At 36.9% G+C, this 12,265-nt stretch overlaps 1 protein-coding gene across 6 annotated transcripts in view; it reads right to left on the reverse strand.

Annotated features, from left to right (window-relative positions):
• Positions 1-1,058: 1,058 nt before the first annotated feature.
• Positions 1,059-12,265, reverse strand: part of kita (KIT proto-oncogene, receptor tyrosine kinase a) — a 101,741-nt gene continuing 90,534 nt past the window's right edge. For 5 of the 6 annotated variants that reach the window (XM_073932141.1, XM_073932140.1, XM_073932139.1 and 2 more), the window contains 5 exons: positions 11,879-12,001; positions 8,290-8,401; positions 8,112-8,211; positions 7,885-7,990; positions 1,059-6,142 (listed from right to left, as the gene is read on the reverse strand). In XM_073932141.1, coding sequence (XP_073788242.1) covers positions 5,969-6,142; positions 7,885-7,990; positions 8,112-8,211; positions 8,290-8,401; positions 11,879-12,001 — 615 coding nt within the window. In that variant the 3' untranslated portion in view covers positions 1,059-5,968. 6 annotated transcript variants of the gene reach the window in all.

Here is a 12,265-nt window from a genome sequence, read left to right on the forward strand (position 1 = left end):
AGGCTTATGTAGAAAATCTCAACCAGTTCAATGCTGCAGCATCAGTTCAGCTCTGAACAGGGTACGGATGTGTCATCCAGTGTCTCAATGTTTAAGAGAATTTAGACTGAAAACCATGCAGTGACCAAACCTCTCAACAGCAAAAAAAAAAAAAAAAAAAAAAAAAAAAAAAAAAAAAAAAAGTAAAAAAATAAATAAATAAATAAATAAATAAAATAGCAAGCTTAATTTAGAGTATTTGTTTCAGCTACAGTTATATGCAGTGTAGCTGATCCGGCATGTTACCCGAGGATGGAGAGGTGTCGCGGACGAAAGTGAGCGGGGCGGGGGTGTTGCAGACAAAAGTGAAGAGGGTTAGATGAGGAGGGGGATTGGTAAAATGAGGGTCCGGATCAGATTTCAGAGGTGCCAGATTCGGATACTGCGTGTTCCGGCACAAATTAAGCCCTAGTTACATGACAGAACAAATGTATTTGCTTACCTGTGCTAATCACTCAATTAGCCACCAATTTTCATGCAGGACAGTGAGCCCTGTCACACAGCAAATCAGTTCCTTCAAGCTGAAAACATAATTAAATGGCAGCCCGGAGTCCCGAGTTAAACCTCATTGAATATCTCTGGAAAATCCTTGTTGGTAAGTGTTGAACTCACTACAGTCAGTCAACTGTGAAATGACTTAAGAAGAGTGTATTCGGATAACAGTAGAGCTAATATCATAGTTTCAATTAAAGTTCCTCATCGATTTTTGTAATGCACTTTTTTACTAGTAAGTTGTAGCAACAATGTGAATCCTTTTAGACGGATGGATACATTTCTGATAAAAAACAAAATCAAGTTTTCCAGCATTGTTCTCTAATTTTGATTCCACCAACAAACCTATTTTTCTTCCCTTTGACCCAGTTCGAAATCACAATTGGTCCACTCTTTTCCTCACATGACATGTTGTTTTCAAAATAACGCAGAGCAGTGGTCTGCTTTTCTTTTAAGAACACCTATAATCTTCCTCCAGATGGCCAATAAAAGCTTCAAGCTAAAGACCTCAATGATTACAAGGCTCATGGTTTCAGTTATTTATTTACATACTGAAGTAACAAGAGCTACACACAGGATTTGCACATTTGTCTTAAAAATAAAAACTGTAAAATAAATATACAATAAAATACATTAAACAAACAATCTTCTCAGGGGCAAAACACCTTTCAATTATAGAAAAATGCGTATGAGAACTGTAGCGGTCACAAATGGGAGTCCTGGACCGTCTGCGTTTAGTTTTCACGTATACTCCTCCTGGCATCGTTCATTCAGACACCACCGAAAATACTGAAACAGAAAAGCAACGGCGAATATAATGTAAATGGATTAAATGTATAACCAGCTGTACCTGCCGTGTGTCTGAAAACTGCACTTATGAAGAAATGAATCAAGAGGCAAGACGATAACAGAAGATGATCAAGTAAACTTAAATGGAATTGACAAACCGTAACATACAAAACAAAGTCTTTGCAGCACATGAGAGAACGTACCATGGTAATAAAATAAGAAGCAACAATATGATTTACATATACATACACATATATATATATATATTATTTACATAAAGAAAAGAGCAAATAGTGATGGTATGTATGCAGCGGCTTCAGCATTTGACTTCAGACAAATCTGAAATTCATTAACTACAGTCCTTCTACTGGAGGATCCATCAGTGCTCAGCTATTTTAACAGCAAATGACCTGCATTTACACATTCACACACTCATGCAGACACGCAAAACACATTAGCGCAAATGGAAGCAAGAGCCAGTGCCTAACAGGAACAATGTCCCAGTGTGGCGTGGAGATGGGAGACAGTCTGAATAAGATCTCCCCGGCTGACTTTGTGGAAGTGAGACATCCGGCGGAGGAAGCAGCTGGACACAAAGAACAGAGGGAGACCTGGGAAACGAGCTCCTGACTGAGTGCCTGGACTACTGATGTTTGCTCAGCTCGACTCAGTCATTGCTCATATTCAAAAGCATACTCTGCCCTTTTCCCTTTGGCAATGGAATGAGAATCCGATTGGCTCATCTAAGTAACAGAAAGCCGCTCTTTTTGTGTGTGTGTGTCCTCCATCTGAAAGCCACCTTTCTATTGGCAGATCCTTCGTCGGCTATTCCTACATAGAGCAAGAAGCCATTGGCACCCGTTTCTACACCCCAGCGGCAGCTTTCTATTGGCTCAACCATCGGCAGCATGATTCTCATTGGCTAAAGAGCAGAGATAACGTTTCAGGCACAACAGTTGGTGTAGAAGAGTAACTGAGTCAAGTCTGTAGGAAACAATAACCCGCCATTTCCGCAAACACAAGAACGCAGAGAGACCGCACAACCTCAGAGTACGTTTACACAACAATGAAATGAAAATGGAGCATGATTTAGGTATTTTGGCCATACATTGCCTGAACTACTTTTTACTTTTTCTAACTTTTTTTTTTTTTTTTTTAACTAACCAGGTTCTGCAGGTTGCAATGTCCCGAAATTTGCTTGCCAATCTCAAGCCAATTGTTATGGATTGTTTTGATTCAATTTAGAATTTCCACAACCAGCGCAGAGCCCGAGGGACCAGAGTAAGTACTCCAACTTGGCCCCACTGCTGGTCCAAAATTTTAACTTTTGAATATATATTCAGCCAATTATAAAACACTTTTTTTTGATGGTCTATTTGAGTATTAGTAGTCTGTCTGCTTACTATTTGCTGATACTGCTTCTTTAACAGACATTTAACTGACTATAAGAAACTTTGCAAGTACATGTCAACTTACACTAACCCTAACCCCAACCCACTCCCCAAACTAACAGTTTACATATAATCTAATGAAAATTAGTTGGCATGCAGATGTAATGTAAGTCAAATTCAACAAATATGCCATCAAAATAAAGTGTGACCAAGCAAACAAACAAACAACAAAAAATAAAATGATAGTTATTGTTTAAGGGTGCTTTTACACTAGCCTCATTTAACTGGGTTGTATCGCAGTAACCACAGTCAAGTGCACACCAAAATCTGACCAAAAAGTATACAGACTGGTTTAAAGAGGTGGTCCAGTTATGCTTTCAAATGAACACTGGAACTGTTCTATGAGCTGAGAATATGATCTGAACTCAAACAGACCCAACTGAAAAACATACCGTTCATTTTTGGACTAAACCACCTGCCGTAGTTGTGCGGAGTATGATTGGGCAAGTCATTTCAGCCAAATTTTCCTACTCTGTTTACTCTCGAAGTTCCCATAGGAATATGGAGTTTAGGAAATACGTTCAATGACATATGGCGAGTGATGTGAATGTGGTCACATGGCTGCATTCTGGATTGTTTAAACTTTCGGAAAAGAGCAATCAGCGTGGTGTAAAAAAAAACTGCAGAAAAAAAAAAACTACAACGTATTATTTGCTGCCCAACCAAATAAATCGAATCACAGATGTGAAAGCACCCTTAATCACGATTACAATATCGCCGGTTACCGTAATGTAATTACATTATGTAATTAGGTAAAGTAGTTACATAATGTAATTACGTAATGTTTACACAAAATTTAGCAAAAATCAGCAGTCTGGAAATGCCAACTTTTAATAACAACAAAACAAAAAACGTGATTTTGCAAAAATGATGATGTCGCCCACTAATCAGTCCAGATATCATTTATCTATTTGTGAGTGACTGACAATCTAAAAAAAACAACACCAAGAAACACTACAGAGCTGTATGTGAACAGAGCTGTAGTGTTTTGTTTCGTTGCCAACTGGCAAGCATAATACAGTGTTGTTTAGCAATTGTTTCCTCAGGAACCATGTTGACAACATTGTCATTAGTGAAAGTTTTCAAATACACAGGTGAAAAACATGAGTATGTTTACATGGACACCAACAACCTGATTTTAATATGATTAAGACAATACTCTGATTAAGAGTCTACCATGTAAACATCGATTTTTAATTCATTTAATCCGATTAAGGTCATCATCGAATTAAACATAAATCGAAATACGACGTGGAGTATGCCGATTTTAGTCATATTATTGAGGTGCAGTACAGAGTAGTACGAAGAGTATGCCGATTTTAGTCGCATTATTTAAATGCATACATACATGTAAACAACTTAAACTATTATCGTCATGTAGGATTTTCACCGCATTTTGTGACAGAATGGTCTAAACACACACGGCTGTTTGACACTATTCTCTGCGCCTACCAAGTCATTGAAGGACCACAGACACCTGCATTGCGAAATGCGGTAACAAATTCAGTTAAAACAACACTCTTCCAGCAGTTCATACTCGCATCCAATATCTCGTTTGTCATGGGGGTATGCATGACATGTTCCTAAAGTGTAAGTGCCAAACTGCAGTTAAAGTCGACAACTTAAAAATGAAATACTCCAAATTGCATGAAACTATGGAGGAAACCTGAACAGCGTGGTGACGCAATAACGTTAATCGAATTATGTGCTATAACATGTAAAACGGGATCATGAAACGAACGTTGAAAAAGCAACTCGGGTTACACTTTAATCATATTATTGTCTTCTGCAGATTAAAGCAAATATTTAAATTATTGATGTCCATGTAAACGTGGTCATTGTTGCATAAACGTACTGTAACTTAAGAGGTGTCTTTACTTAAAACCAATCATCCCCCACCTTACTTTTTCATGCAAAAAATAAAAAGAGCTAGCGAAACATTTACAAATGTACAAAAGAGCACTACTTGCTATGCCTTCCAGTTTCAAAAAAATATGTTTTCACTCTGATTGTTGTGGAATAAAGAACAGAACTGATGCTACAGAAGCAACCTGATCTTCCACCATTAAGGAACCACGTCCTATTTAAAACTACTTTAAACCGAGCCGTACAAATGAAACCAGTATTTTTTTTTACCAGATATTTTCCTTGTAGAAGTGACAGAAACGGTTTAAAGTGATCCCTAAAAGAAACACTGTCTAAAAGTTTGATGCCTTAAGGTTGAATTACCACTTGACTGGATCATTTTGCTGTCCCAAATTACGTTTCCATGTTGAAAGGAAAAAAAAAAGAAGACAACACAAGCCAATAACATAATACTGCTATGTAACCAAAATATCACTGAGTAAATGATGAGCTGTGATGAATTGCCTCTACCTGTCTCAACACCTTTCCTGACAGTGAAATGAATTGTGCCTTAATTTAGTCTATCGAAACATAAACTTACAGATTCAGCTGCCAACAGACAAAATACTAGCCCCAACGCAACATGCATCAAGTAGCTTGTTTTTTGGCTTGCGCATGATCATGCTGTCAAAGTTACAATGCGGACTTATTGCTGCTTATACATACATTTCCAGATAACGTAGCCTTATATGTGTTGGATATTTTCATTTTTGAGCAGAAATGATAAATTCGATATGAAAATAACAGCGATTTACACTTTTACTACTGACACTCAGTGAGTCATATTCAACACACGAGTGTTAAAGGTGCGATATAATGCATTTTCAGCTAAAAGATCATGTCAAAATGACGTCGAATTTCCAAAGTTCTCATCGTGATTTGATCTTGTCTCCGACTTTTGACTTTGTCATGTGTAAAGACTCGACGACTAGCAAAAAGAAGCATTATTAGGTTTATACATCCCAAGTAATGAAGGGATTTTATAGAAAACGAGTTCAGTTCTCCTGCAGATCCGCGTTGGAGATATAGTACCATGGAATGATGCCAGCATTGATTATTAGCTTTCTTGAAAACTCAGTGTCCCACAGTTCCAAAGAATGCATGAAATGGTAATAGGAAAGCACACCATCACTGTCCTTTCTTATATACACAGTCTGCAAGAAAGGTGGAAAGAGCCGGACAGCTCTTGAGATTTACGATCAGTGTTTTTCACCAAAGTCCTCACGTATGTCAGACAGCTACAATGACGCAGAGAGTCTTAGAAGATGACGCTTTTTGCTGAGAGTGGATTTTCAGACTACAGGGTGACTTGGACTCGATCTATCCAAAAAGACGTCGTTGCTGGAGAGCAGAGGTTGAGTGGCTGTGCTGTGACTGCCCACTGAGTTTAGCCGATGGACATGAGAACTGGATTCCTCACGGGGGCCTGGTGCTGCTGGCAACCTGGAGCTGAAGTTTAAGTAAATCTGATGAGAAAAGAGAAGATATTGTTTTATTTACTACTTAATTCTCCAAAAATGACTTTTAGAAACCTTTATTTTCAGAAAAAATACAGAAATGACTTCTGTTTTTCTTTAAACTGTTTTTACTTTAAACTTTTTCTGTTTTTATTTTACAATTGTTACATTTTGACTAATTAAGTTGTTATCTTTTTTAAAACCAGTGTATTTTTTATTAACGTATATTTTAGTCTTTATTTTGGTTTCAGATTTTTGAGCTAAACTGAATAAAAATTAGAACATTTTCTTGAGAAAAAATCCGATGCTTTATTATTTTTTTATAACATTACATTTATATAATAAATAATAATAATTATTATTATTTTATGGTTTTAAGTTTAGTCAAAGTCAAAGACCTTTAAGACAAGTCATTTTACTCTGCGGCCATCTTTGAAATGTCTCTTGGGCAGTATGCTCTGGCATTCTGTTTAAATGGGGAAACATCAAATTCTCCAAAACTACTTGCAAAGCGTAAGGAACCACCAATAAAATTAAACAACATCTAACTCTTTAGTTTCATTTCTAAATGTTTGAATCACCCAAAATCTGCAGAAACTCATGTTTGGTCCAAGTACCTCTCCCAGAGGATCGTCAGCCTATAGCGATCAATGATTGGCTCCTGTATTAGAAGGTGGGGTTTCTTCACCATATAGAGATCAATAATTGGCTTCTGTTTTAGAAGGCGGGCTTTATTCGCCATATAGTGATCGATGATTGGAGTTTAATTTTAGTTTATTTCAGAGTAGTTTAAGTTTCAATGCTGAAAGTCCAAACACTGAAGAGCAAATCCATATATGTGCAGTCCCAAACCAAGCAACCCAGTGGCGAGGAACAAATTACACCAATTGACGAAAGTGAAGGAAAAAAAAAACAAGAGAAACCAGGCTCAGTTGGGGGAGATCATTTCTCCACTGACCAAACTTCTTGTGCAGAGCTGCAGTCTAAGTGCTGAAGGCTGGAGACGCTGGATGTCCATCGTGGAGAAGCTGTAGGTATGAGTTGGTCACTGACGGTTGTTCAGACAGGCCCACGGGGTCACTGGGGTCCTTTCAGGTCCTTTCTTTTGGGGTCTCATGCTCTCAACTAATCCATGACCAACACAGAATCTGCTCAGGATACAGCCTGGTCCAGGATTATGGAGACGTTTAGAAGTGCTCTGTAGTCGGCATCAACTCTTCAGATCTTAGATCACATCAATGGTGCTGCACAATCTCTAGAGGACTTTTTAACTATAACAAGCTTGATATGGTTATCATGTTTCAAACCATTCAGCATTTTTTAATGTATTTAAACAAATTCATAAAAAAAGTGTTATGTTAATTTTTAAAGTTTTCGTTATTTTGTTGCGTTTTATTGTCATTTGTACTGAAAAAATTCTCAAGTATGTGTGTATTTTTGATTTGTTTACATTTTAGTTTTTATTTTGGTTACATTGTTATTTTTTTTAACTAACCTGAATGAAAATGGGAAATATTTCCTTGGCAGAAAGCAGGTTTATTATTATTATTTTTTGAGATGACACTTTATGGTTTTAAAAATGGTTTTAAGTTAACTATAACAAGCAAATTTGCTTTTAAACAAGTTTATAGTAAAAGTTTATAGTTTGTGTATTAAAAAACTATTTTGGAAAACAAAACAAGTTTGTTATTAATCCTTGCACTTTTACAAAGTTTTGAGAGCTAAAAGAGAAGATAAAGAAAGCAGCCTACGTGTTTAGTGCTGTCTGAAATCTGTTGTTCGATCTTCTCCACTATCTTGCTAAATGAGGGTCTCTTGACAGGGTCGGCATCCCAGCACGAGTGCATGATATCGTACCTGAAACACAACAACACAGCAATGTTTTTTTCAGTATGTCTGGGAACATTTTTGTAGCATGTAAATGGTTTCATTATCTTGTCATTATCTTCCTACAGAACTTCTCACATCTCAAACTTACATTTCACTTGGGGAAAACTCCGGAGACTCCATTCGATATCCTTCCTTGATCATCTTATAGAATTTAGAGTCCACAGGCATCCCTGGATATGGACTACTCCCTTTTAAAGCACAATGGTTGAATGAACAAGCAGTTTATCATATAATAATATTGTTATTATGAGATGAGCTGAACGTACCAAGAGAGAAGATCTCCCACAGCAGGATGCCATAAGACCAGACGTCACTCTCAAAGGTGTAAACACACTCAAAGATGCTCTCCGGGGACATCCATTTTACTGGGAGACGAGCCTGTGCAGAGAAAACCCTCATTACACACATTCCTTCCTTAACAGCACAGACAGCTTAAAAACACGCAGTGCATCACACATTTCTCCTGTGACTCCCATAGAAACGGTTTACAATCAAAACACACATTTGGAAACTCCAACCGTGTGGTTTTGATGTTATTAACAAGTTGTAGATTGATGTTACATGACTTGAGGTCTTTCACACAGTGCTTAAAAGGTGCTGCCGGTGGTTCCAAACCTTTTCTGTTGAACACAAGAGAAGATCTTTTGAGTCGGAAACCAGTTGACATCAATTTCTATAGGTGGAGGAATACTGAAATACTATGTAAGTCAATAGTTACTGGTTTCCAGCATTCTTTTAAAGATTTTCTTTTGTTTTCAATAGAAGAAAGGAAGTCAAAGAGGTTTGAAACAAGTGGAGATTGAGTGATGACACAATTTTCATTTTAGGGTCCTTTAAATGTATACAATAAACTGAAATAAATAAATAAATCACTGTTTTTACTGACTTTTATGTACAGGTATAGGTTGGATATTTCATGGAAATGAAGCCCTAGAAATAGCTGTCAGGTAAGCGCACTGACTAATGACCTATAGGGAGTGTATTGAGACACACCCAAAACAAACAAATCAACACGGTAATCTGTTAGAAGGACAGCAATCAGTTAAAAAAGGGGTAAATGATTATAGTATTCAATTTACCTAGGGCTTAATTATTTCAAGTGTTCAAACTAAAGCTCTAAGTACTGTAAATGTAGAGAATAAAAATATCTATGAAGGCTTGAACTGTAAACCATGTTTGTCATGACTGTTTGTTGCTTTGGGCTTCGTTTACACCATGAAAACCTGGATGCAAATTGAGTATCTGTAGTTGAAGCCAGCAATAGCAACATTAGTGTTCTCGTTAATGCAAATCCTGGAAAATAAATCAACTGTCTTGATATGGCAGAAATCACCCTATTCTCAGCTTGTTTTGCATGGCTCTCTTGACAGTATTTAACATTCTGGTAAAGTGCATGTCTCAACATGGATAAAAGATCTTGTATTTTATACTGAATATGGTCATAGTGCTTTAAGGGGGATTTCCTTTCTAAGTGCTCTTGGAATAAAACCCATCTCTCTCACACACATATACACACATAGAGTATCAGGATAAATTACAGGGGCTTGTGGCAAAAAAAGTTTAATTTGATTAAATTCAAAAAGCTTTATTGTCTGTCCCAAAATGGGTTAGAAATTTGTCTTTAAACAAAAAGCTCATCCACAATAATACAAAAAAATATGAAAGGATGAACAAATATTGGCCAAAAAAATCCAAGCTAATGAGCCCAGATAAACTAAGCTAATGTATTACAGTTGTCATGATTGAAATTAGTTTATTGGCTGAATTCTGCACCCTTCTTCAAATTCAACAACAGAATGCTGATACGATTTAAGATATTTATTTAGCAGCTTTAGAGATGATAAAAAAAGAGATTTTGTATTTAGTATATGTTTTGTCTATGTTTCCAGATTATGATGTGCTATTTATAATGGATCTATTGTATTATAAAGATTATAATATAGTTATAAATTATAATAAATGTATTCTATTGAGGGGCATTAAGGTGGCTAAGTGGTTGGCACAGTTGCCTCAAAGCAAGAAGGTTGCCTTTCTTTTGCATGTTTGCGTGGGTTTCCTCCGGGTGCTCTAGTTTATGGATATTGGATAAACTAAATTGACTTTAGTGTGTAATTGGGAGAGTGTGTGGGTGTTTCCCAGCACTGAGGGTTGTACTCTCAGTGCTGGGTTGGGGCTGGAAACACATCTGCTTTATAAAACCAAAGACTATAGAATGCACAAGATGTGTCACTCGTATAGTTTTGAATGGGGAAGAGTGTAACGGTCAATATGGCAAATGAATCATTGATCATTTTAAACTGACGGACGGGGGAAAAGCTCAGTCCAGACGTGTGCTTTCACAACAAACACACTTGAATCTCAGCAAATACTTGCTTCACAGACATAAGAAATTTATCTAAATAAAGCGTGAAATTTGTACTTTTAAACAACTATACTTGAAAACGAAGGATTTTTGGTTTAATAATCTGTATGAAATGAACGCGAGGTACAGTCTGTCCTGTCTCATGACAGCAGCGACTACTCAAAAGCCCACAAACTTGTAATCATAGAGTCGCTGTCATTTCTGGAAGAGATTCACCATCAAGACCAAGTTGTGAATTACTTCAGAAGAGCAGCACGATCTGACGAAGCATTATTTAGAGCATAATAATGTGTAGAACCACCATAAATGAGGTTGGTGTCATGATCTCGTTTCATTTGAGTGCGAATGCGCTTTAGCTTGAGCAACCTGAAAAAATGCCGATTTTGTTTGATTCGAACGTTTAGAAACTAAATTAAATTAAATTCACCAAATTTAAAAATCATTATTACAAATAAGGGGCATGGTGACACAGTGGGTAGCAATGTCGCCTCACAGCAAGAAGGTCACAGGTTCAAGCCTCGGCTGGGTCAGTTGGCATTTCTGTGTGGAGGTTGCATGTTCACCCTGTGCGGGTGTGAGTTTCCTCCGGGTGCTTCGGTTTTCTCCACAGTCCAAAGACATGTGGTATAGGTGAATTGGGTAAGCCGAATTGTCTGTAGTGTATGTGTGTGAATGGGAGTGTATGGGTATTTCCCAGTGATGCAGCTGGAAGGGCATTCGCTGCGCAAAACATGTGCTGAATAAGTTGGCGGTCTATCCACTATGGTAACCCCTGATTAATAAAGGAACTAAGCCAAAAAGAAAATGAATGAATGAATATTACAAATTAAAAAGCAATAATCCACTATTATGAATTTTGTCTTATTATTCATGTTAAATAGGTTGTCAGTATTGAAATCATTTTATTGTATTATATATTTTATTTAATTAATGAAATAATAGGTATTTGGCATTAAAGGCAACATGGCAACACTTGCTTGATGCAAATCTATATGCTGTAGTTTTACCCTAATATGCACATTTGCTCTATTCCATTTCATTTAGTGCAAGTAGTGCAGTTTCACTGAGAAATCTCAAATTATTATGTGCTCTGTATGAGACACTTATTTAAACAACAACAATAACAACAACAACAAAAAGCAGCAAAGTGTGGAATGCACTCAACTGTCACATTTTAATTGCATGGTGTCAGGGCAGGGCTTTCATACTCCAATGATGAATGACATATTAACCCGATAAAACCCACACACAACCCTGCATAGTGTACAGTTTGTCATTTGGGATGCAACTTATGTTGGGCTGACAGTCCCTCTTTAGTCCTGATGCCAATGCCAATTAAATGCTTTTAACTTCAAGGAAGTGTCTTCAATCTGGATTGCATGCCATTCACTTAATCCCATAATTACTTAACCGTATGACATGTAAAATCTAGTGAGAAAATCCACAGGAAAATGTAGATTAAAGTTGTTTCTGAGGAACAAGTAATGACTTACATTGCCTTTGACAACATAGTTTGAGTCAGTTGTGATGTCTCGTGCTAGTCCAAAGTCACAGATCTTGGCCACTCTGCCTTGGGTGAGGAGAATGTTTCTGGCAGCCAGGTCTCTGTGAATACACTGAAAACACACACACATACAATAAACACTCATGTAGAAATGCAAGTCAACATACACTCAAATATATTATGGAATAGAGCACAGACATTAACCCTTGTGCACTGTTCAGATTTACTGCCCTTTTGTTACTGTATGTTAAGAATGAAAACATCCACTAAATTAAACTGCCATAAAAATGCATGAGTTAAATATTTTTTCGATTTATATATATATATATATATATATATAATTATTTTTATTTTTTTGCATAAATCTGTTTATCAA

Source organism: Danio rerio, chromosome 20 (assembly GCF_049306965.1).
Source record: "Danio rerio strain Tuebingen ecotype United States chromosome 20, GRCz12tu, whole genome shotgun sequence".
Classification (NCBI taxonomy): Eukaryota; Metazoa; Chordata; class Actinopteri; order Cypriniformes; family Danionidae; genus Danio; species Danio rerio.